This window comes from Anastrepha obliqua, chromosome 6 (genome assembly GCF_027943255.1).
Source record: "Anastrepha obliqua isolate idAnaObli1 chromosome 6, idAnaObli1_1.0, whole genome shotgun sequence".
Lineage (NCBI taxonomy): Eukaryota > Metazoa > Arthropoda > Insecta > Diptera > Tephritidae > Anastrepha > Anastrepha obliqua.
The window spans coordinates 40107458-40134606 of NC_072897.1; the positions used below are offsets into that span (position 1 = coordinate 40107458).

A 27149-nucleotide genomic window follows, 5' to 3' on the forward strand; every position below is an offset into this window, starting at 1 on the left:
GACTTAAACTCCTTGAAAGGGGCCACGTTATTTTATGACAGGTGTTCGAGTAGACCTAGGACCGGTCTTATAGTATCATCCCATCTCACTGGTACCGGCTGAGGTCTCTTATAGAGGTAGAGGAGGATGTTCAAAGTTTGTGATTGCATCTGCTTATTTTCCTTACGATGCTTTACAAGGGCCACCACCTGGGAAGGCCACTAGTCTCGTGAGGTTCTGTGAGTGGCGCAATATGGGCCTTATCCTATGATGCGATGCTAATGCCCAGCATACAATCTGGGGCAGCAGCAAGTGCAAAGGAATTTTTGAGGCTATTTGAATTTTTCGCGTCCTCTAGCATAGACATATACAATAAGTTCACACAGCTTACGTTTGTAACTGCTAGAATGTAGAAGGTGATTGATCTCACCCTATCAAACTCAAAACTAGGGTGGTCAATCAAGATCTGGAGAGTCCTTGCCGAAGATTCGTGAGTCGAGAAAACTTCTAAACCGGGCCCTCAAGACTAACTTTGCTGAGGACTGGGAGCGGTACCGTGATATTCAGAAGAACTACTCGAGCCTTATTCGGGAATCGAAAAGAGCCTCATATAGGGAATTCTACAGCGGTATTGAATCTCAGACTGATACGCCGAAATTGGCTACGATTTTGAAAAGGGACCCAACTGCAAAGCTTAGGTAACTTAGGAAATCTGATGGCTCCTTCACGGAGCGGCAAAGTGAGACACTCAGCCGGCTGATGGAATCTCACTTTCCTGGTTATCAGCTAAGCGTCAGTCGGTAACAGCCCTTATTGATAGAGAGGGGTTGTGAGAGCTGCTACACCTTCTCGGCATGACTGGTACGTTACCAGATCTGTAGTGAATGAGGCCGCCATTCGATTTGCCATCAAATCTTTTGGCGGCTAAGTCACCCGGACAGGATGGCGTATATCCAGCCATGCTGAAGGAAGGCGCAGAGTCCGTGAAAGTAGCCCTGAAGAAAATCTTCTCTGTATGCGTGGCACTGGCCTATATGCCACGCTCTTGGAAGATGGTGAGGATTGCCTTCATCCCAAAGGTTGGAAAAGACGACTACTCCAGCCTCAAAAGTTTTAGACCCATCAGCATGACTTCCTTCATGCTGTCTCCATTTCATCATACCTATCAAACTGGAAAATCCTGCGAGTCGGCACTGCAAACCTTGTTGCTAGGGTAGCGCTGGCCATCGACAGGAGGGACTACCAGGACTGGTATTGTCCTCTTCACCAAAAGGAGGAAGCTTGATGGACTCGTTCTGCCTAAGCTAAAAGAGGTCACAATCCAGGTATCCAAAGAAATCAAATATCTTGGAGTAATCCTCAATAGTAAACTTCTATGGAAGTCACACGTTGAAACAAAGACATCCAAAGCACTAACAGTTTTCTGGCAGGGCAAATGTGTCTTTGGGAAAACGTGGGATCTTTCTCCTAGCAAGGTCTTATGGATCTAAACGGCTATGATAAGACTTATTATCCCCTATGTATCAGTGGTCGTGATAAGTAGAAGGCATGGTCTTCGATCCAACTACTTTCTCCATGCCACTTGACTCCATACCATTAAGAGTCGGACTTGAAAAGAGATACAGTGTAGTGCTGCCAGAGGCTCAGTTGTGGTAAAACTTTTCGTATTTTCACGGATGGCTCGATGACCGAGCACGGCTCTGGCTCTGGGTTCTACGTGGAAATCAGCTGAACAAAACTGCACTTTTCTCTTAGAATGCATGCATCTGTGTTTGAAGCACAGGTGTATGCAGTTCAAGAAGCGCTGAACTTTGTTGTGTAGAACAGATGGAGAGGCAGATCTATATGTGTCTGCAGCGACAGCCAAGCTGCGCTCATGGCCTTAGACAGCCCCCCAACCACTCCAAGGGTAGTCGAGTCCTGTAAATCCAGGCTGAACTACCGACATAGTAGCCTGATGCTAACATTGGTCACGGGACACGTTGGTATCGTGGGTAACGGGTCCTCTGGCTCCTTATCTAAGATGGGCTCTGAGGCCAACTTCTTTGGCCCAGAGCCCGTTTTGCCACTCCCTTCTGCGGCCATCAAGGCCACGGTTAGCAAATGAGTTACTACAACCTACAAGCGAGCTTGGCAGGCTGAGAGGGGCTGCAGATGGACTAAACTGATGTTACCTGTCATGTCCGATCAACTGTCGCAAACCCTCCTGTCATTAACCAGAAGGGAGTGCAGGCAGCTGGTTGGACTGATGACGGGCCCCTTTCTGTGGGCAAAGCGCATGGAAAGGGTGGGCATCTCAGAGAGTGTACTCTGTCCAGCTTGTGAAGTGCAGGATGAGACGCGGACTACTTTCTGTGCATCTGCCCCGCCTTCGCTCGAATCAGGGTTCAGGTCTTTGGCACTAATGTGTTAAGAAGCGAGGAGGCTAGACCTTGGCACCACAAGATCTACTCAGATTTTTTCGGAGATCGGGTAGATTTAAAGAAAATAAAAAAGGGAATCCAAGTGTAGTACAATGGACTCTATGAATGTCTGAGTGCTGCACTTGCTAGTTGTCCCGACAAAAAAAAAAACAAAAATTGTCTGATTGATGGCTCTCGATAAGATAACGATTAGAAACAGGCTTGAGAGGGTTCAACGTATGGCACTTATATGAATCAGCGGCGCTCTTAGAACTATACCCTCTGAATACACTTTGCTTCTTACCTCCCCTAGAAGTAGTTAGTAAACAGAATGCAGGTAACACTGCTGCTCAGCTTGTCGCAACAAATCAATGGCGCAATTGGGCCCAAGCAACCTTGTTGACTATTGTTTGAATGAACCATACCTTAAAAAATTATTTAGTACTAGAATTCTAACAAGATGTGAGTGGATTTACAATATATATATATATATATATACATACGAGTATAATTAGGAAAAACTTTTTTCTTCATTTTCCTGTTTCACGGAGATTCGAATCAACGTACTCCGAATCCCGAATGGCGGTCTCGCGCAAAAGAAAAAATTTAAAAGGAACTTTTACAATAAAAATGTTGTTAACAAATGTTTGTTGCGAAATGTATGAAAACCTTTTAAATGATATTTACTACCACCTTCTCAATTAAGTGCTTAATCAGTTAATAGGTATAAAGTGATTTATTAATGTCTGGTCAGCGAATATACGAGTATGTCACTGAACTTCTGATAAACTTTATCTTTAATTAACTGCTGGGTAGCAGATAATCAAAACTAAAACTGGCAGCCTATAGCAGGAAAAACACTAAATACAATTTTCTAATCGTTTTACAAGTTTATAAAGATATTTCGATTCAGTAATGCAGGTACTCCTATATATGGTAAGTCGGGAGAGTAATCAGACACAATTAAGTCCATTGTACTGCACTCTGGTTCCCTTCTTAATTTTCTTTGAATCTACTCGTCATCCCAAGAAATCTGAGTAGATCTTGTGGTGGCAAGGAGCCAAGGTGGTCACTTCTTAACACATCTGTGCCTCAAGCCTGATTCGAGCGAAGGCAGGGTAAACGCACAGAAAGTGGTCCGCCGTCTCATCCTCCTCTCCACATACTGGGCAGAGTGCGCTGTCTGACCACGGTCCTGGTCCACTCGAAGTTGGCCCGAGACGTGCGCATCACCATTATGGTGCCGTCCTTTGTCTCATAGCCCTTCGCGTTGGCTTCAAGACCGGAGGCAATAACTTTGCAGTATGTGATTTCTGCATCCACAGGTCGTGGGTCAGAACCCTTCCCGCAATAGGATGGCTTGGCCGCACCCTCGGATGTGCTTGGGCGAAGGTCCAGCTCGCCATCCCTCACTGACGACAATTTCGCCGGGCAGACAGCTGGGTTGGACTTTTTGTCGAGGCGCCGATCAGGACGTAGCTTAGCAGAACCTTTTCCCACCACATTGACTGGCGCTAAGACCGCGCTCGTAACTTGAGGGTTCGTGGATCGGCCATTAACGGCAGCTGCAGAGCAGGGACATGTACATCTTTCAGCCACAGGCCTTCTCCGCTTACCTCGAGAGCGAGACAGTTTAGGAGCGCCCGTGCCACCGAGGACTCGGTAGCTTCCGTTGGTGTCACTTTCGCCGATTGAGGTCTTTTGGAAGACACAGACATTAATCTCAATATTACGAAACCGTTTACTGACTTTTCACAAACATCCAAGTTCTCTTCCTTTTGTTTGTTGCGTTTGTTAGTTTTGTGGTGTTAAGGGGCCTGGCGTTAGACTTACAAAATCGCGAAAAATAAAGTACCTTTTTTATTTTTATTTAGAATTATTGTATTTCAAAGTATTTGTAAAAAGTTTAGCTCAAGGATTTATCTTTCGAATAAGATTTCGTTCGTTCCGCTTGCACACGCCTTCCCAAAAAGAAGTGGTAGGGGAGGAATAAGCGTAAGTGATCGAAAAGCCAAAACATTGCACAAGCATGGAGACTTGTTCATTTTCTGCAATCCTTGTTAAGTTTAGTAGGTTGAATGAAGGTCTGACGCCGAAAACGTCTGATAGCTCGGTCGCTCCAAGTTGCCAGTCAAAACTCATAAATTTTTGAATGGCACCATTGAATAAGTAATAACATAGTTAAAATCTCGAACGAAAATTATTTTGCCAGTACTGGTACCACATTTCCACTCAAATATATTGTTCAGCTACTTTTTGTAAAGTAAGAAGAGAAAGAAAAGAACAGGATAGACAAATCATCTTGTCGAGTTATAAAGGCGACCAAGGGTGGCTTCGCTCGCTCATGCCCCGAAAAGAATTGACATCAGATCACAGAAAAATTGTTTTCTGCATGCATAAAGATATAAAAGGAGGAGTAAAGCAACAGTGCTAAAGGTAATACAAGGATTCCAAAATTATCAAGAGAACAATAGAAAAAAAATACCAGTCTACGGTTAGACGGGATAGAAGTGAAACCTTCCGTAAGACAAACTGAGAGAGAATAAGACGAAAGCAGCATTAGGAGCGGGATAATTATAGGTTCATTATAATATTGCTCTAAAGTTCATATTTTATTTTCTTCATTTTATTTTATTCATCCTCAATGTTTTCAATTTCAACAAATGATACGAGTGGCTTATGATAGATAAAATATGATACAAATGCTTTGGTTTCGATGTTGTCAAAAAAAATACCCAAACGGACCGAAGAAACAGACTTACAAATTTCTTCCATTTTCGTCTACTTGTATTCATATAAAAATTTATGTCTCTTCCCACCAAAGCTAAATGTATATTAGTATATTTCTTCTTGTATTTATTCAAGGTCGAAATCTCGGCGGTACTGCAATACCGCGCCAACCCGTGGCAGAGGTGGAGAGCAAGCCCCTAAAACACTCCGCCCATTTCCAAAAATCAGTTTAATATTTGTTGTCCTCCGATGGAGGATCTATCAGATGTTAAGCTGATAAGAACAGATATCACACTACCTAGTCAATAGATTTTAAATAATAAACCTAATAAATCTTTTGAGAATTACACGCTCACAAAAATTATTTATATCAACATATAATATAACGCTTCGTAACTAAATAACTTTTAGGCCAGCAACGACAGCATGGAGCAGTAGCCGAGCCACTAGCAATGTGAGCTTCCGATCCAAAATCCTTGGTTCGAATCACAAGAAAAAATAAAATTTATTTTTATTTAGTTCGTCGCTACGTTTATATCAACATATAATATAACGCTTCGTAGCCAAGTTGGTCGCTTTTTTCGTTTCACTTTTCCTCAAATCACTCCCAACGATTCTAAAGAAGTTTTCACTTCAAAAATTCTTTTGCAAGTGCTCCGGATGTAGCTACTGTATTGCAAACATCTCTAAACCCCATTGTTTTATCGGTTACAGTGCGAAGGTCAATAAAAAAAAATGGATGTAAGGCATGTATTGCTAGAAAAAGAGATCGTTCCCATATATATAATTGACACGTACACCCTTTTTGGGTGTTGGCCGAGCTCCTCCTCCCATTTGTGGCGTGCGTCTTGATGTTGGTGCAAATGGAGGGACCTACAGTTTCAAACCGACTCCGAACGGTGGATATTTTTATGAGGAGCTTTTTTATGGCAGAAATACACTCGGAGGTTTGCCATTACCTGCCGAGGGGCGACCGATATTAGAAAAATGTTTTTCTTAATTTTGGTGTTTCACAGAGATTCGAATCTACGTTCTCTCTGTGAATTCCGAATGGTAGTCACGCACCAACCCATTCGGCTACTGCGGCTGACAGTGATACTAATAGAAATAAAAAGCTCGAACTTGCCGGAACTTAATAACTCAAAGAATTTGACTTCTGGAGCAAGGCAAAGCTCGGACAAACACCCAAAAAGGGTGTACGCGCCAATTATATATATATATATAATCCTCCCCTCGGGGAGACTATAACCCCTAGAGGGCGCGTCCCCAGGTGGTGGATAGGGGAATGCTTCCCAGATATGGGTGGTAGGAGGGAAATGAAATACCTCTTGCGGACCAACAGTCAACAGCGTCTGTCCTCATATTGGGCTGCTGTAAACAACCTGATCTGCAAGTGGAGCGGTTTAAAAAGTAAGAAAGAGAACTTTAAACCCTTTAGAAGGCAATGAAAACCACTGAAGTATGCTTTCCTTGAAAATCATGAATACAAGTCTTAATATTATAAGGGCCTTCAGTCTCTGGCACAAAGAGGGTGCTAAGAATCCTCGGAGGTAACACCAACGATGAACATAAATTAAAATTAGGTACGTGAAATGTGCGAAGCCTATATGAAGCAAGAAAGCTGGCGAATACTATTCAAGAAATGAAGAGGTAGAAAATTGACATTTTGGGCATATCTGAGTAGTGGTAGGCAAACTATGATGAATTTAAATCGAATGACACAACCGTTTATTATTCTGGAAACCAAAATAAAAACCATAGAAATGGAGTAGGAATGATTGTTCGCAAAGATATTGCTAAATGTTTAATTGGATGGATTCCACAACTGATAAAACGCTCTTATTAAAAATCAGTGCCAAACCGCCTAATATTAACATAATTTAGGCCTAGGCTCCCACAGCTGATAAGAGCGAAGAAGAAATTGAAGAATTTCATGCAGAAAACGAAGAATTGTTGAAATATACTCAATCTCATGAAATCAATATCATACAAGAAGATTTTCATGCTAAAGTAAGTCAAAGAAAAGAAGATGGAATTGTGTGAAATTTTGGACTGGGAGAAAGGAATGAAAGAGGTGACATGCTGATACAGTTCTGCCAGAAGCATCGGATGAAAATTACAATTACATGCTTCTGTCTCCCACCTAGAAGAGTTTACACTTGGAAATGTCCTATGAATAATAGCCAAAACATTATAAGAAATCAAATAGATTACATTATTTTAAACAAACGCTTTGCTTCAACTATATGCAGAGTTTCTACATTTCCAGGAGCAGACGTCAGAGAACGTTTATGTATAGAGAAGTCTCAATGACAGGAACGTATGGAATTTCGAGGGGTACTCATTTTGCGCGCGGAGCTCACCACAGACATATTTTCCACCACAAGTTAACAGAAATATACTGAACTGGTCAAATTAAACAGCAGCAAATACATACATATGCTAAGTTCAATAGAGACAAAACTATCCAAAAATATATACATACTAGCTTTAACCCGCGGCCCCGCTCGCGTAGGAGTAGTTTCGAGGGATTTAGGATATGTATATAAAAGAATTACAAACAATAATTTCATAGAAAATAATTTTTTATTAATGTTGACAAATGATATTTAAAGTTTGTAATTATTGGAATTGATACTATTTAGTACAACTCTGCTTGTGAACCAAAGTTGCGCACTCATTCTTCTTCGTATTCCTTTTATTTCTATTTTTCATTTGCATTTGTAAGAATAACGTTAAGTCAAGGAAAAAAGGGTGTAAAACTGCGAATAAACCATTCATTGCCATATGCGTTTAAATCAAACCCTTTCAACCCAGCGCCGAGTCGTAGCCGCGACAATTAATAACCATAACATTACTATACCCGGCATCCGTTGCTATGCCTCGTTGAATAAAATCCAAACAACCAATCAGAAAAATATCAAGCAAATTTATTTTTATTAATTTTCTATCCCAAACCGTTTTTGAACTTTGCGTTTGGGTCATAGTTGAACAGCTTATGCGGATTATGAAGTGTACAGTGTTCTATAAATAGTGGGAAATAGGAAAAACTAAGATTTAACCCGCGGCCCCGCTCGCGTAGGAGTAGTTTTGAGGGATTTAGGATATGTATGTAGGATATGTATAAGAATTACAAACAATAATTTCATAGAAAATAATTTTTTATTAATAACCATAATATTACAATACCCGGCATCCGTTGCTATGCCTCGTTGAATAAAATCAAAACAACCAATCAGAAAATTATCAAGCAAAACTATTTTTATCAATTTTCTATCTCAAACCGTTTTTGAACTTTGCATTTGGGTCATAGTTGAACAGCTTATGCCGATTATGAAGTCTAGAGTGTGCTATAAATAGTGGGAAATAGGAATAACTTAGATTTTTTAGATTAAATTTAAGCAAATATTCGATTATTAGTGACGAATGAGAGTGGTGGCGCGGCCTGGAGGCTGTGGATAGGTAGTTCCATCATAAAAACAATCCTCTAACCTTCATTGGGTGAAAATATGAATGTATAAAAATTTTTACGTCATTTGGTGTTGTCGTTTCGTAGTGATGCGCGGACAACGTACAGACATTCACCTTTATAGTATAGATATTATGTCTGTCTGTTATAACTTTGTTCAACTCCCTTCAACCAAATCAAAATCCTCTATAGAAAACTCTTCATTACCAGGCACACAGGAAGATGGCATATGCAAATGTAAATATGTGAATTTATATACATACATATATGTGCATATATATATGATGTGTATACATATGTTGACTTGCCACAGCAAAACAAATTTCGGTAAAACTTCTGAAGAAATCCAGCGCGCATTAATAGGCACAGCGCACATGCATAGACACAGCATTGTATGGACAGTTACCTTCAAATACTCTGATTTCAGAATAAGTTTGTAATCTTGCAGATGTATTCCTAAGTTTTGTGCTCTTTTTATCAATTGAAGAACTACATACGTAAATTAATATACTAATTAGCTATTTGCCTACTATCAGTTAACATAAAATAATTGTTTCGAAATGTTAGTCCTAGTATTGAAATGTCCAACACAGAACTTTTTTATAAGCCTCTTATGTAGTTTTCTGCAACTTACTGTATGCTCATGCACGCACTTCACCCACAGCAGCTGCGGTTGTCGAGCATTTAGAAAGACATATTTACATACATACCTATATTATATTGATGCATACTTAACAAAAATTCAAGGTTTACCAAATATTGGCAAATAATTCAACGCGAAATATTCCAATATTGACTATTTTCGTACTTTGCTCGTAGAAATATGAGCTCGAATTTATCAATGAATTTTTTGATGATGAGTTTTTGTTGAAACTGTTCTAAGTTCTTCCCTAGCCACGTTTGAATCTGGTAGTAGACACGATTGATATGTTGACGGGCTGCTACACTTGTTGGTGGAAGTGTTGACAATTGTACAGGTTTATTTAATTTGGTTAATTTGATGAATTGCGTGTAGCGGAAATAATCAAGGTTGTCCTCAGATTTTGGGCAGTTTTCTTGTTGAAATACTTCCACCAGTTTCTCCAAATTGGTAATTTTCTCCAATGCTCTAGTAACAGTTTTTTTTCCTTTTTTAAATAGCGCAGAAGTCATGTTAAAGCCACTAAATGCGTGTAAAAATAAAATGTGTTTTTTAATACGAGGATATTGGTCAAAACTTTTGGAAGAGTATATTTGTGTCTTAACATTGCCTTTGCCAACTTTTTTAAAATAAATTTCCTGTTGATGTGATTGAGTACGTCCAATTAAACTAACGAGCAAATCAATATCTTCTCCTATTATGACGACAGTGTTTTGTTGGTCTGATAAGGCAATAGCTGTGTTGATGATGAGAACATCAGCATTATCTGTGACTTGTTTTGATGTGATATTAACAGTTTTTCATTTTTCAGCAAGCATGTCGATCATTTTTTTTTAATCGACTTATTTAATAAAAATTTTGCTTGGCTGATTGGCACAATCATTGTTTCGTCAAAACAAACTTCATATGATTTTGAAAGTGCTGCAGTTCTTCTTTGTTGTTCCATTGCTTTAATATTTTTACTATAGTCCGAATATCCGTCAAATACAACAACGATTTTCGAGCCATAATGTGTTTGTAAATACTTAATGTATTTATCTAAAATAATGGAGAAAGTATCGTCTTCGCTCCACACGACGCGATGCAGAAGAAATCCACCATCGACAACGTATGTTACATTTTTTTCATCAAGATCGATATCGACAGGTATCATATTGTCATATAATGTCGCTTTTGTGGTTTTTCTCATGCCATTACTATCAAATAAAGATGTCGGATACGGGCTTAGTTCATATTGAAGAAGCGATCAAATCATACTCGTAAAGTATACGTTCCTTTATTAGTTCTCCAAAGGAATCGTTTCGTTCTTCTGCTTTCTTAATTACGTTGTCTTTGAATGCAAGACTACTTACATTACTTATTGTCCGTCTATACTTATGTCTTTTTTTCCTTTCTGCTGCTTCATTAGCCTCATGGCTACACAATAAGCACAAATTTTTAAAATCAAACGGTTCATTTCTGTTTTTACGAGGTGCACTTGACGTTGAAGGTTCCCCCACTTCTGTGCGCCGTTTCGATGCAGCAATAACATTTTTGCTAGTGTACACTTTTCGACACTCGGAATGCTCATTTACAGAACTTAAAGTATTTAAATAGTTTATATGTCCATCATTCCTTTCAATACTTGCAGTTCTTAAAGTTTGTAAACCACGTACGACATTCACAGAAACACCTTCTGAAAGTGACTTATCACATACAAAACAGAAATCAGCAATAGCTCTTAAAACCGTACGTCCGTCGTTGTGAAAATACAATTTCAAACTAACGAATAATCTAGACTATACTAAACACAATAATAGCTGCTTTCAACCTCATAACCTATAGCTGCTTTATTTATTTAACCTCTTTTGTGCCCTTCCCCTCCTTCATCTTCCTGATGGTTAACACTTGAGCGGGAATATTATTCCATTTATTGTTCTATATATATATATACGAGGTGTGTTCAAAAAGTATTGCGAATTTTGCGTTTTTTTCAAAAATTATTTATTTATTCATTAATATCTATTTGTCGCTTCAAAGTAATCCCCAGATATTATGCACTTGTGTCAACGATTTTTATAATCTTCGAAGCACTTCAAAAAATCATTTTTTTTATTTTGTTCAGCTCCTCCTTCGATGCCATCTTTATCTCGTCAATCGTAGCGTCCTTTTATGGTTTGCCATATGGGCCTCTTCAGTTTCGGATGTGGCATCATTAGTTTGTTGTTTGGAAACAAAGAGAAGGCGAAAGTGAACACAAGTGCGAAAGTGAAACAAAAAAGTGTGTCGCCGAAATTTATTTACTTTAATAAGTTTTTTGCTGGTAATTAATTGTTCGGTTGAAATTAAAGGTGAGGCACACGCTAAGCGGGCTGCAGCCACAAATATAACCATAACAAGGCCACTCGATTGAGCTTTAAGAACGAAAGAAACTGCTGATAATTGCGGCAGAAGAACAACACTACAGGGCGGCAACTTCTTTCTCCAAAGGCTCCAACGTAAGTTTTGGCGTATAACTAATCTTATCTACGAAGGCCAAATCTGCTGTGCACACGTATATTTGACAAGTGCAACCAACCTGACGAGGAAACGAGAGGTGGGAGAGAACTAAATCTTGTTCCGGCAGCTTGAGAACTCGGTGCTGTGGACATAAGCTCCCAACGAGAAACAGCATTCACAAAAGAAAAATAGCAATAAAATTAAGAATCAAAAGCAACTTAGCAGCCTGGAAGTATGCAAGGAACACCACCACTTAATACTAATAGCAGAAATGTCCCCCGGCAATCCAAGAGAATGCTGATAGAAATCGCACCGGATGCAGAAAAGAGGTCGGTTTGAAACTTGGATGTAGTGGAGTTAATGCGGCTTATGAAAGATTTGCTAGAAGAAAATTTACAAAATTTAGCCACGAAAAACAATCTACTAATAGTATCCGCAAATGTTGAAGAAAACAAAGCGTTGGTTTCTGAAGTCAACTTGCTAAAGCCAAAATGAAAAGCGAGAAGACTGAAGTAAAGCGATTAATTCTTGATAACAATAGAAAGAACCTCGTATTCAAAGGAATATAAAAACAAACGTTTCCGGAAAAAACCGCAAAACAGATCTGCGAAGAAACACTGGGCGTGGAAGCAAACACAATTCGAGGCGTTAAACTTCTATATGAACGAGGCAATAAGAGGGCAGTTAAGTTGGAATTCTCAACAAAAGCAGCGGTTGGAGCAATCTTTAGGAATATCAAAAAGCTGGCTGGCGGGCTCTGCTATTTCCGTTGAGAACGACCTACGCGTAGACAAGCGAGAGGTAAAACAGAGACTACTTTAATTTAAAAGAGAAATTCGTAACATGGATGCAACGCGTAAAATTCAAGTATTGGGGAACAGGATGAAAATAGAAAATAAATGGCTTAAATGGGATAAACACAAAATATTGGTGAGTGGCGAAGAGAATGCAACAAAAGTATTGAATAATATCTATGGTATTAAATTTGACGATATAAACCTTAGATTTAATAATTTAGTATTGAAACTGAAAGAACATAAAATAAACTCAAAAAACTAAGAAATTGTGCAACACAAAATTTAAATAATCAAACCAGAATTACTTGTGAAAACAAACACAAATGTAAAGGCCTAATTAATGAAAAATATACCAAAAAAAGTGAAGAGCTCAAGACTAATCTATAGGTATATACTCTCTTATAACGTACATGGTTTAGAAAACAAATCATTGCAACCTGAATTTGTTCAATATGTCAAGTCCTTTGTATTTTCATATTACTCGAAACACACATAAGTGCAGATAAAACTCAAAAGTTTTGATACATTTTGGAAACCTTCGAGTCGCATTAGTCTTTTTGGAAGAGGTATAGGAGGAGTAGTTAGCGGCCGCCGTAGCCGAATGGGTTGGTGCGTGACTACCATTCGGAATTCACAGAGAGAACGTTGGTTCGCATCTTGGTGAAAACACCAAAGTTAAGAAAAAAAGTTTCTAATAGCTGTCGCCCCTCGGCAGGCAATGGCAAACCTCCGAGTGTATTTCTGCCATAAAAAAGCTCCTCATAAAAATATCCACCGTTCGGAGTCGGCTTAAAACTGTAGGTCCCTCCATTTGTGGAAAACATCAAGACGCACACCACAAATAGGAGAAGGAGCTCAGCCAAACACCCAAAAAGGGTGTACGCGCCAATTATAAATATATTATATATATTATATATAGAAGGAGTAGTATGCGGTGTAAAATCAGACTTAAAAACGCTTAAATATCAATGGTTTTTTAAAACCCTGTTTGGTGTAGATGTATTAGTAATTAAAAACGAAGCTGAGGAATTTACACTGATTCCCACATATATAAGATGAGCTGCGTGGCGGAAAGAAATAAATAATATTATTACACTTTTTCTAGAAGATGATATTATTAATCCCATTTTAATTGGTGATATGAATGCGCGAATTGGGGAACAACAACAACAACAACTCCAAGACTTGGTAGGGGGCGATACATGGTTCGAAATAAGAAATTCAAAGGATAAGGTAGAGAATGGTAGAGGTAAGATCTTGCTTGATTTTTGTAATGATTTCTGATTAATTGTTTTAAATGGTAGAACAAAAGGGGATCTCGGAGGAAATTTCACATTCATCAGTCGAGTGGATTACTGTATAGTCAACAAAGATGTATTACAAAGATCAATTTTAGACTTTGAAGTTGATTTTAAAAGTTGGTCGGACCATTTGCCAATTAAATTGAAGTTGGGTGAAAGAGCCTGCAAAATGTCAATATGTTGCTTATTGCCAAAGTTGAATTGGAATGTCCAAAAAATGGAGAAGTATCAAGAAAACTAAAATAAGAATATAGGAATTATAAGTAGAGTAAAAGATATTAATATTCAAGATCTCCAAGAAGCAATAGAACAGTCATCGATAAGGTACCAAAGGAAATCAAAAAGGTTAGGCAAGAATGAGTGGTTTAACAAAGAATGTGCAGTGCAAGCATCTCTTCATTTCAAAGTTTAAGTGCCCTTAGATATAAATTGTGATACTTAAAAGCAAATAAATATTTTAAAAAAGTATGTAAAAGGAATAGAGAAGAGTGGTATAAAAGGCTTATAAAATATATTAACAACATTAAAAATAGCGCTAGCTGGTGGAAATTTGTTAAGAAAATAAAGGATGAAGCTTTGAAAATAAGTTCCGCCATATCAACACATAAATTTAAGGTTTATTTTGAAAACCTGCTGAGCCCTACTGCTAATGACAAGAAAATTGTTTATGCTCATAACTCCCACGCTGACGATCTGCTTGGGGCACTTTTTTCACCAGACAAAGTTAGACCTGTGCTAAACAAAGTTAAATTAAACAAAGCTCCAGGGATTGATAGAATTCTTTACGAGTTCTTAAAAAATGTTCCCCATACTTTCATTGCGGCTGTGGCAAGCGCTTACACAAATCTTTACGAAAAATGCAAAGTAGACGAGGCTTTTAGAACAGGCGTAGTTTTTCCTGTCTTCAAAAAAGGGGATGAATTGCATTGCTAAATTTATGATGGGCATAATTAACGAAAGAATAACTTCTTGGACTGAAAGGAAAAGTATCTTAAACCAGTATCAAGCCGGCTTCAGAAAGAATTACTCCACAGTCGACAATATATTAAATTTAGCCGCTATTGTCCATTTAAAATTCGAAGAAAAGAAGAAAGTTTACGCTATTTTGTCGATTTTAAAGCGGCTTTTGATAGAGTATCAAGAAACGCCTTGATATATAAACTCCGCCATATTGGTCTTGCAACGAAACTAGTGAGGTTCATAGAGAATATATACAGCGATACAAAGACAGTTGTATGGAATGGCTCAAAAATTTCAGATACATTCTAAACAAACTCAAGCGTCAAACAGGGATGCCTATTGTCGCCAATACTATTTGCTCTTTACATAAACGACTTACATGAAAGTTTAGAAGGAGGATTAAGCATAGAAGGGAAAAATATTAGACTTCTAATGTATGCGGATGATATCACTTTGTTAGCGGATCACCCAGGCAAACTACAAGTGATGATTAATAACCTTGAAAGTTACTGCAACCTGTGGAATTTTAAAGTAAACCGCTCAAAGTTTCAAATAATGGTGCTCAGAAAAGGTGGGAAACTTAGTAAAGAGGAGAAATGGTATTATAGTATTATAAGAAAGAAATACAGACTATGTCTCGATATATAGGGTGGGCCATATAGCGTTTGCTTTTTGAACCACCTATTTTTTTGAGAATGGTAACACAAATGACATATCAAATGTGTTCATAACTTACTTAAAGATTTGACATTTACGAAATGGGACGCTATACGCTTGAACAATGGGCAGAAAATCGTTTGACCGAAGATGAGCATTTTTACCGAAAAATCACCTTTTCTGATGAAGCTCATTTTCACATCGGTGGCTACGTCAATAAGCAAAATTGTCGGATTTGGGGCTCAGAAAATCCACAAGTTATTGTAGAGAAGCAAATGCATCCACAACGAATCACTGTTTGGTGCGGTTTTTGGTCTGGCGGCATCATCGGGCCATTTTTTTTCGAAAATGATCGAGGAGCCGCGGTTAGTGGAGAGCGTTACCGTGACATGCTCAACGAGTTTTTGTTTCCAAAAATTGAAGAGGATGACATGGACGACATTTGGTTTCAACAGGACGGTGCAACTTGTCCCACTGCCAAAGTTACACTCGAACTTTTGGTTACCGTTTTTGAAAACCGAATAATCAGCCGAAATTCCGATATCAATTGGCCGCCTCGGAGCTGTGATTTAAGCCCGTTGGACTATTTTTTGTGGGGAGCCGGAGGACAAACGCTATGCGAACCAGAGACGATTGATGCTTTAAAACACAAAATCGAAGTTTCCATTCATGAAATTGGAGCCCAAACACTCGAAAATGTGCTTAAAAATTGGGTTGATCGAATGGCCTACTGTAAAGCCAGTCGTGGCAGTCATTTGAACGATATTATTTTTTATTCATAAATGACAATGTTCAATCTTCAAAATAAAAAAAAATTTTGAAAAAATATTGATTAGTTTTTTTTTTATAGCAGATTCAAAAAGCAAATTTTACATAGGCCCACCCTATACTTACTTAGGAGTGGAAATAACTCCTCAAATGAATTTTAAAAAACATGTTGAAAACAGAACAGCTGCAGCGAAGAATGGTATTAACGCTTCGGGGACTTGATATATTGCAAAAGTATTTTGTAAAGCAAATTCTGAAGCTACCATCACATATGCCTACATCCATACTTTTTTTGGAAACCGACATGCAAGAAAATCATTTGTTCACTTTCGAACTGTTCCTTAAGTATATGCACAGAATCGGCTGCCACATTATCTGTCCAAAATTGTTGTAAAGAAAGAAGTCTTCTGGCTTAGAGATCTAAAGAACTTGTTTAGTAAAAACGATGTCATTTAGCGTACAGATAACATACAATCAGAAAGCTGGATAGAAAATGCAAAATTGCTTTTAACAAACCACAACCAGGCTAGGATGAATATGTTCATACAAAAAGCTTTAAGTATACTACTAGTAGGATATATTTATAAGGAATTACATTGGTCAAAAGGTCTGGTTTATTTAAAAAATATGATATAGAATCAAGCATGTGGATAATGAAGGCTAGAAGTGACATGGTAATTTTAAATAAAAACAGATTTGACACAGAAAATAAAACTTGGTCAATGTGTAATTTAGGCGAGCTTGAAAACATAGTACTTTTCCTGGCGCGCTGCCCAATATTAAGAGCATACAGAAAAGTCTTTTTCGGAAAATTTACCTTAAATGATTCACAGCTGATTGAGATTCTCAATGGGGAAAATGGTCATTGCGATAAACTTTTGCGTTTCAATAAATATGCCCCTAGATACAGAGATTACTTAATAAAAGAGTTTAACTGGTTTTAAAAACCGTAAACCGTATAATTTTTTTGTACGAAAAATAAATCGACAGACGGCTCATGCCATTGGTGTTAAGTTATTGCAAGTGTTTATTTTTTTTTTCTTAACTTCAAATTTTGTATATTTGCAGGACTGACTTAGGTCAACATTTATTACTCTTCCAAATAGAATCATGCGAAACAATGCAGCGAATATAGACTTATAAGTCTCACTAGCCATTCTCTAAAAATACTTCTGAAAGTGATTCATAATAGAATATATCAAACTTGTGAGGAAGTAATGGAAGTCATGTGCTAGTCATTTGATAATGTGCAGCATGAAAAGCTCTTCAACATTTTGAGGTCATTAAATCTTGAAGGCAAGGATATACAAGTACTGCAAAAATTATATTCGAATCAATCATTATACATTTTTATTGACGGCGAAAAACTAATGATGTACCCATTTTTAAAGGTGTATGACAAGGATATATTCTTTCTCCACTTCTATGTAACATCTATTCAGAAGAAATTTTCCAAAAGGCCTTAGAAAATACTGAGGACGGTATTAAAGTTAATAGCGTACTTATGAACAACATAAGATACGCCAATGACACAACTTTAATATCGGACAGCATGGATAGACTCCAACGATTAGTCGATACTGTGATAAAACAAAAGTAAACAAATCGTTTAAATATCAGTGTCTTACATTGAGAAGTAATAACATGGCGATTGAACGAATTAATAAATTTAAGCACATTAGCCGATTCAATCGAAATTAAATACCGCATAGAAATGGCTAGAGCTGCTTTTTATAAATACAGCTGTGTTTTAAGAAACCATTATTTTAATGTAAATCTGAAAATACGCTTTGTGACATGTTTTGTTTTGTCAGTTTTGTTGTATGGCATGGAAACTTGGACGATGAAAGTTTCTGATATGAATCGCATTGAAGCATTCGAGATGTGGATACTAAGAAGACTACTGAAAATTCTGTGGACCGGCCGTGTCTCCGACTCTGAAGTACTTCGAAGAGTAAATAGCGATATAGAGCTTCTACGGTGCAATAAATGCAGAAAACCAGCCTACCTAGGTCATATATGCCGAAATTATAAGTATAATCTCCTGCAACTTATACTTCAGTGGATCGGAGTCCAAAATATCGGTCATCTTTTGGAGTTAGCCCGAAACAGAGAGATACGTATGAATTTATATATTTTTTGTAAGCATATTTTTAATCATTATTGTATTCATTTTATTTTTATGCATTGAATTTCATACATTATATTTTATGCATGATCGGTTACATTCGGTAACGACTCGCATATACGAGGGGTGCATTTTATATTTCGGGATTTAACAACCCTGGTGTTGCAATCTGGCAACTGACAACTGTATCGCAAAGTTTGACATTTTTGGCTTTTACGTACTCAGATCGTTTTGAAATACCAGCGCTATTTGTGTTGTTTACAGTAACTTAAAAGATTCATCTCGGTCCAAAAATGGAATTAAATCGTGAACATGTTGGTGCGATTATTTTTTACAACTTTCGACGTGGATTAACTCAGCAACATTGCATGGATTAACTTAATAAACATTCCAGTGTTTATCGATGGTATGATGAATTCAATCGTGGTCGTAGTTCTCCCCAAGACGAATTTCGTGAAGGTCGTCCAAAATCAGTTGTTGTTCCGAAAACCATTGATGCTGTGCGCGAACTGATATTGCAAGATCGTCATGTGACCTATCGTAAGATTGAGACAATCTTAGGCATTAGTGGGACTAGCATACATTCAATATTGCATAAACATTTGACTGTCAAAAAAATTTGTTCGCGGTGGATCCCACACAATTTGTCAATCGCTCAAAAAAAGGCTCAAGTCGATTGGTCGAAGGAACTGCTCAAATGAATCATGGATTTACGCGTATGAGCCCGAAAGTAAACAGCAGTCAACTGTATGGGGGTTTCAAGATGAGCCAAATCCAACAAAAGTGGACATGTCGCAACCGTACCACTAAAACAACGCAGAACAGTAAATTCTGAGTGGTACACAACCATTTGTTTGCCAGTTGTCTTCCAAGAAATTAGGAAAACCAATCGCCAAAGACGGATCACTCTTCACCAGGACAATGCGAGCTCTCACACATCGGCTCAAACAACTGCATTTTTGAGCACCCAAAATATCGAATTAATGGGTCATCCGCCATATAGTCCTGACTTGGCACCGAATGACTTCTTTTTATTCCCGTACGTAAAAAACAAACTGAGAGGTCAACGTTTTTCGACACCTGAAGAAGCGGTTGCGGCATTCAGAATGCATGTTTTGGAGGTACCTCATTCAGAGTGGCAAAAGTGCTTCGACAATTGGTTCGAACGCATGCAAAAGTGTATAGATCTTCATGGAGAATATTTTGATAAAATAAACTGATTTTCGATGATTAAAATTTGTTTTTGCTCTCTAATCCCGAAATATAAAAGGCACCCCTCGTATTGGAAACCTATATATATAAAAATTCAGCCGTTTTTCGCGTTGTAATGAACTTTACGGAGAATGGCTCAACCGATTTTAACCAAACTCTGCCACATTGAAGAGACACATGTGGAGAAGGTTTGTAACTATGTTTTGTTAAAATCTCCTTTACTTCTTCGTCAACACACAGTATACACGAGGCAGCGTTCTTTTTACGCGTGTGGTTGTTATTGGAAACGGTTGCATGGAGCGTACATTTTACTCACATATGTACAAGTTAACGCAGCAGTATTTATGCCTAAATTTTCATTCCATTACATACATTTCAATGGAATGCAAACATACATATACATTAGGGTGTCCCAGGCTACAAGGGAGAATTTTTTTTCGGAATTTCATTACGCATACCCTTTATTTTTTTCCATTTGACTCTAAAACCGTAAATATAAAATATTATTGAGATCGGATGTCATTAACCCGTGCCGACTTGATGTCAAACTTTAAGTTTAAAAGTTAGTATGAAAGCTATAGGCTCACAATAGAGAAAAGTTTAATTGAATTTTTAGATTAATTAAATAAAAAAAATAAAAAAAATATTTCGTATTTATTTTCTTTTTATTATAAAAGGGACATCAATCATCAAATTTTGTTTTAAAAATTTGTTTTTTACAGTCGGGATATACCTGTCTGTGTTCTTGTACGGAACGTAATAAAAATTGTTTTTGCTCCTCTTGAACAGTGATCAAACCATGGAAGTCTTGCATTAACTTAACCGCTCTTTCTGCCGTATCATTAACTGATTTCAGTCCTAGCAGCTTATTTTTAGCCTGTAGAAACGAACCATCATTTGACAACGAAGAGGGGCACTTGTTCAGAAAACTGTCGTCAATCTGGAGTCGATTAAACAGGAACTTGCTTTTGACTAAGACGAAGTCATCAATGTTTTTCTCTGAAATTAAAACAGATAGATCAGTTATCAATTATACCTATCAGCAAACTTAGTAAAAGAACAAAATCAAGGCTTAATTAACGTACCAAAAAGTGGGCCACAGAGGTCTTCTTTGGATGTAACGTTTATTGTGAGCTGTTGGGTTTTCTCTAGTTAAGTTAGCAATCATTTTTACTTTAGTTTCTAGATTGACATAAAGCCAGAATAGATACTTCATCTGTGAAATACCAAAAATGCTGGCAAAACTTCTGCAAAGCTGCTTTTGAAAAGCTTTTGCCTATTGTTTCGTAATTTTTCATGGCCTTCAAAAAACACAAATCCTGATACGGCGCCTTTACTGCTAAAATACATTGGAGCCAGGGTTTTACGTAGGATGTCACGATGAACAGACATACGTCCAACGGAGCTGCCTTATCCTTGTTTGAAATCTGAATTGAGAGCTAAGTAACGATATTTTTAACGAATAAATGGCTCTCGCCATCCATCGAGCCTGGTGCATAGCACCTGGTGCCGAATCTTAAATTTCTTCTCTGAATCTCCGCCAAGAAATATAATTGAAAGCTCAATTAATTCGCGATACTCATCTCTAACGATTTCTTTGGTTAATTCAGTTTTGTAGAATTCTAGCAGTTTGTCAATTTTCGAAACATTAAAACAAGATAGCTTTTCTGTACAGCTTTGTTTTTTCTCGGGATCGATATTTTTCCAGTTTTCTCGGAATTTCTTGAATAATGGGATGTCTGGGCTTGTAGTTACTTGACTGATTTTCGCTTCAAACACACCTTTAAGTACTAATTCGTAAACGTGATGACGGGAAGAAAAATAAGCACTTCTCTACCCAGTTTTTGTTCGAGAAGCACACATGCTCCATTTATGCGGCCTGTGTTAGAAGCAGTAGTATCACAACAGAGAATCTGCACATTGTCTTCACGGTTCTAGTTCGTAATAGCATCCCAAACTGCGTCTGTCTGTTCCCTTCCTGTCGAGCTATCCAATTTAGGAACAGCAATAATTTGCTCTTTATTATCGTATGTAATAATTACCGGTAGGTGTTCTTCTTTACTTTTACGTGAATCTAGAGCTGGCAACAGTTTTCCGTCCCAGTGGACAGTTATCGTGTCCGGGACCTTGTTTTGAAAATCAATTTTTATAGCTTCATTTCCGTACGAACTCTATGGATGGAGGACCTGCTTATAGGGAATTCATCCGTATTGTGCCCCAGAGCCTCAATAGTAGCTTCAATTATAAAGACAGAATCCCTCACACTTAACTGGCACCTGTGTAATGCGGCAACTAACTTGGGAGTTATGATATTTTTCCGCATAGAAGTTTTATCGAGCTGAGAGGAGGCTTCTCTTGCGCTGGGCCTATTTTCTTCTAATTCTATTATTTCACAATCAGAAGAGGACTTTTCTAGTGGTGGTTCGCAAGATGATGTTGATGGGGCTAAGGATGAAAAATTTTTAGCACGTCGCTTTTCCTCCTCGATGATTCTAAGGCGCGTCCTTTCCTCTTTGTTTGTCAGTTTTTTGTCCACTCCGGCTAAGTGACCGGGCCGACCTGGTTCTCTTTGGGGCTGCAAGAAGATCTTATCTTCATTTATTGTAATCGATTGAAGAGCATCGGCATGTGCAATGTCAAACAAATTCTTTAAGTTTGAAACAAACTCCTTTCGACGCTGTTCAAACACTTCTTGAGTTTTTTCGCATTTTTTTGCAATGCACTCCAAACTTAGTATAGTTAACTAGTTTCTTAACACATTTAGATATTGATCTGGTCGGTATACGTGCCTTTTCCCAATAAATAATACACTCACAAATTGTGAGATTTGCACTTTCATTGACACTTCAGTTCACTTCACGAATAATAAAGAACAAAACTGCCAGTACTTGCCCGTTAGAGGGAAGTTTAGAACCGGTGATTTGATGTTTTACGTCCCCTATTAGAAATATCTCCTTTTTGGAACTTCGTAACTCCACTGACATGTTGACTACACGAAAAAAACGCAATTACTAATAAAATAAACAAGTAATTACATGCAATCAATTCGACAGTTCGCGCGCGCCGTACTATACAAGTACCGACAGGTTTCCGCGCAACTCGGCACGGGTTGCCGTGATTCTATAATAAATAGACGAAACTTTATTTTTGGATGTTTTGAGACCATTCAAACAAAATAAGAGGGTATGCGTTAAAAAAAACACTTTAATTTTTTTGGGACACTCTAATATACATATATTCATACAGCAGTGGCTGCACGCCTGCATTCGCATTGAATAGGAACATACAAATTAGCAGGCACAGCTATAGCTGACCGCCTGCAATAATTAATCGTAACACAGGGCTGCTGTGACTAACTTAACACTTTGCTTAAATACTTCTTCTTTACACCCACACTTCGGAATAACCGAAGCAAAACCATTAGCTCAACGAACCTGAACAGGTCGTCGCTAAAAAAGTACTTACTTAAGCAAGGCCGTTTTCTTAGAAGATTACCAAAGGTTATCAGTAATAGTGCATAGTGAAAGTAAGTGTTAAAACTAACAAGAAAGGGTTTTATTTGGTAAAGTGTGCAAGTGAAGCAGTTTCCAGGCATCAACCAAAGAGATAAAAAAAGTGCGTCAGAAATATTTAAGAGAAGAGATTGTTTTCACATTTTCCAACGATATTTTCACGAAAAATTTACAAAATATATATTAATTTTGCAAATGATTGATAACAAGTGAAACAGTGAATAAATGGTGTGAAAAATACACACAACAGAAATCGGCAAAAATAATTAATATTTTAGAAGTTTTTACTTAAGATATTTAAGAAAAGAGATTGTTTTCACACTTTTCGTAGATATTTTCAAGAAAAATTTCAAAAATATATATTACTAGCATTACCCAGTGGGCTTCGCACCACCATACATAAAATGTTTTTTTTATATCGCAAGAAATTTTTCATATTAAGTTTTCTTTATAGAACTCGTAAAATGTTTAAACAATTTAATTAGTTGATTTTTTTCATTCAACATACTTTCTAAAGATGTCACAATAGCGTTTTCTGTACTTTTTAAAATTTGATTGTGGTGGTCACGTATATACAGGTAAGGTGAAAGAGCCGATAAAAACTTGTAATTAAACTTTGATTCTTTAATTTCCATTTCAATTTTTTACGCTAAATAAATTATGCTAAAATAAATAAAGTTAAAAATGTTTTTCCAGTTCCTCCTGGAGAATTCAATTTTTTATTATATTTTCGTCCAAAATGACTTGCAATTCGATAAATGCATCATTGGTTATTGCGTCACGCAAATGTATGTATTCCTCTGATCTCAATCGGGCTTGACTGTGACGGATGAAATTGAATCGCTCACTTTCAATTTTGGCGTACATATCGACGATATATTGATGTGAAAGTTGATTGCATCGCAAAATAAAATTGTTTTCTTGAGGGCGAATCATCAATCGATACGAATAAAAATTCATCACACTGACGGTTTTCGTTGATTTTTGACCTGCAATGCAAAAATTACCTAGTGTATGAAAATTATTTAAAAATCATATTTAAACAAAAATAAAATGTGTATGTACCAGTTGTTGGATTTATCATTGGTATGTTGATATGATAGCCATCGTCCCCTCTCCAAAACAAAATGGGGTATTGCAATGCATCATAACAGCGATGGAGTTCTGAAATACGTTGTAATTGCTCATTTCTACGATACAAAACAATATCTCGTGGCCGAAACTGTTCACCAACCACAACAATGGCTACTTCATCAATCGTTGGTACATTGAATCGTCTGGCGTGCTCCCCAATTGGTGTTTTATCGGCTTTTATTATGATTTTGTGGCCATCGGCGGGCATCAGATCGAGTGCCACTTTGAACAATTTCACCAATTCATTGTGTTGATGGAACATTGTTTGCAATTCATTCACGATTGATCTTCTCGTATTCGTCGAAATTGTACAGCGCTGATCTAATTCACGATTCTCATCACCAACATAATACACTTACAACCACAACAGTACAACAGAAACGCTCATAAGCATAAAATGTCATAACTCAGGAACGGCTGCACCGATTTCAATCAAACTTCACACAAACCACCTCCTCAAAGATAGAAAAGAACTCGTAAAATTTTTGTGTCAATCGGTTCGGCGGCTCTTAAGGGGGGATTCTACTGTAAAAATCAAATTTTTATGGATTTTGTTTTCATACTTGTATTAATTTATTTAGTAAAAAAAAGTTTAGGGTTACATAAACACAGGTCTTGAGTGTACAAAAAAATTTTTTTAATTTATTTTCATTTCAAAATGGCAGCTGTACAGCCGCTCCCCCGAAACGCCTTTTGAAATCTGCCCACACTGTCGCGCATTTAAAAAAAATCTGAAATGAAAAAAACCAAATTTTTTTTATTATATATCATTATTTTTAGTTGTTAAGCCTATTACTTGCAAAAAAAAAATTTTTTTGTAAAATTTTTGAAGTTTTTTAAAAAATCGACATTTTTTTGTTGTCATTTTGTTATTAAAAAAGGGGTTATAAATAATAAATTTTTTCCCACCATAGCTTTAAAAACTAGTAAATATTGTTAAAAATATACTATCAAAGTTTGAGCTTGATATGTTAATTTTTCACGGAGCTGTGATGTGGGCAATTTTGAAAACGTGGTTTCGAGAAAAACACGCATATGACCGTAAACCGCTCGAGCGCTCAGTTTATACCTGCTTTGCTAACATTTTTATAACTTGAAAACTATTCAAGATTTCTTTTTAAGATTTTCATGGAACATTCTGGAGTTGTTTCTGAGTATGTTTCAACAAAAAGTAAAAAATCGATTTTTTTTAAGTTTTACAGTAGAGTCCCCCCTTAAGTTATAAGATTACCAAGGAAATGTAACTTCTTTTTATATATATATATTTTTGCTGATCATTTCCCATTTCTGTTCTGTGTAATTTTCATTTCAAGGCGTGCTCACAGTTCAATTATATTTTTAAAAGATGGCGCTAACAGTATGTTAATTTGAATTCCAGTTTAAAAACAAGAAAAGTAGCAATCAAGAGCTCAGAGTGACATAAAGAAGACCACTTTGATTCGGTAAAAGAAATGCCAAGATGTAGAAGACATGCTAACATCGGACGTAATACACGTCACAATAGAAATGTGCAAAATCACAGACAAAATGAAAGTGAGGAAAATGATGCTGATAGATTAAGTCAACAAAGAGATCGTACTAGGTCACGTTCTCAAAATCGGCCAATAAATATCAATTCTGTAAATTTGAATGGTATGACAATATAATCCACAACTTGATTATTCATCTCACAAATACGTTGTCATTGGAAGTATGGATAAAATTCGCGGATTTTGTCAAATTCAAAACTGAAACACCAGGCATGTGTTGCGCTGCAGGAAAAGTCCGTTTACCAGACAAACAATATCCGCCCGAACCATTAGCTACATTATTATCGGGAACATCACTCGATTCCAAATATTTTCTTGAACAAATTTCCACATATAATTCATGTTTTCGAATGACATCTTTTGGTGCTGGAAAAATTATAACCGATAACTTCATGCCAACGTTCAAGGTAATACATAAACTTCAACGTTCAACAACATTCGCTGACACATATAATGAATCATTAGATTTTATGGACACAAATTATGGCTTTTTTCAGATTCAAGCGCAAGCATATCACTTAATAGGTTCATTGCTATCACTACCCGATCAAGAGTCAAAATTTTTGCAAATTTATTTCATTAATGACAACGATGATTAACTTGAAGCACGGTGTGCATTTTCCAGAAATATAAACAGTCATTATGAGAGAGTTACAAAATTTATTATACATACACAATGTTTTGGTGCAAAGTTTTAAAACAACAATCGAAAGATTGTCATCTGATAATCATAAAATTAAAATTGATGCAAATAAAACGCCTGCCGGCGAACATCGTGGAAGATACAATCAACCAACTTCAAACAACGAGGTTGCAATTGTTATATCTGGAGATGAATTTCAACCAAGAGATATTGTTTTGCAAAGAAGAAATGATACACTGCAACGTGTTAATGAAACGCATCGAAAATATGATGCATTACAATATCCTCTTATGTTCTGTCGTAGTGAAGATGGTTATTCGATTGATATAAAACAAATAAATCCAGCAAATGGTCAAGAAACAAATAAAACTGTAAGCGCAATGAATTATTATGCATACAGAATCATGATAAGAGAAAATCAAGAGAATCACATTTTAAAATGTCGTAAATTATTTCATCAGTATATTGTTGACATGTATGCGAAAATAGAAACAGAACGATTGAATTACATTAGATTCAACCAAAGAAAATTACGCTGTGACGAATACATACATTTACGAGATGCAATTAACAACGATACCAACGTTAATAACATTGGTCAAATGGTAATATTACCTTCATCGTAGACAAGGCATATGCATGAATACGCCCAAGATGCAATGTGTTATGTCAGAAATTATGGTCGACCCGACTTATTCATAACTTTCACATGCAATCCGAAATGGGATGATATTAAGAATCATTTATATACTGGGCAATCAGCTACTGATAGGCATGACATTACTGCAAGAGTGTTTAGACGAAAGCTAC

The 27149-nt window shown here is 37.1% G+C and overlaps 1 protein-coding gene and 1 non-coding gene across 2 annotated transcripts; both read right to left on the reverse strand.

The window, feature by feature from the left end:
• Window positions 1–5237: 5237 nt before the first annotated feature.
• On the reverse strand, window positions 5238–5432 carry LOC129251117 (U2 spliceosomal RNA). The gene has a single exon (XR_008582924.1). It is a non-coding gene; the product is annotated as a U2 spliceosomal RNA (small nuclear RNA).
• Window positions 5433–14910: 9478 nt separating this feature from the next.
• On the reverse strand, window positions 14911–24464 carry LOC129250392 (uncharacterized). Its single transcript, XM_054890022.1, has 3 exons — window positions 24099–24464; window positions 23882–24022; window positions 14911–14984 (listed from the first exon to the last, which is right to left on the reverse strand). The coding sequence occupies exons 1-3, from the start codon at window positions 24427–24429 to the stop codon at window positions 14911–14913; spliced, it is 546 nt and encodes a 181-aa protein (XP_054745997.1). The 5' UTR covers window positions 24430–24464.
• Window positions 24465–27149: the final 2685 nt, after the last annotated feature.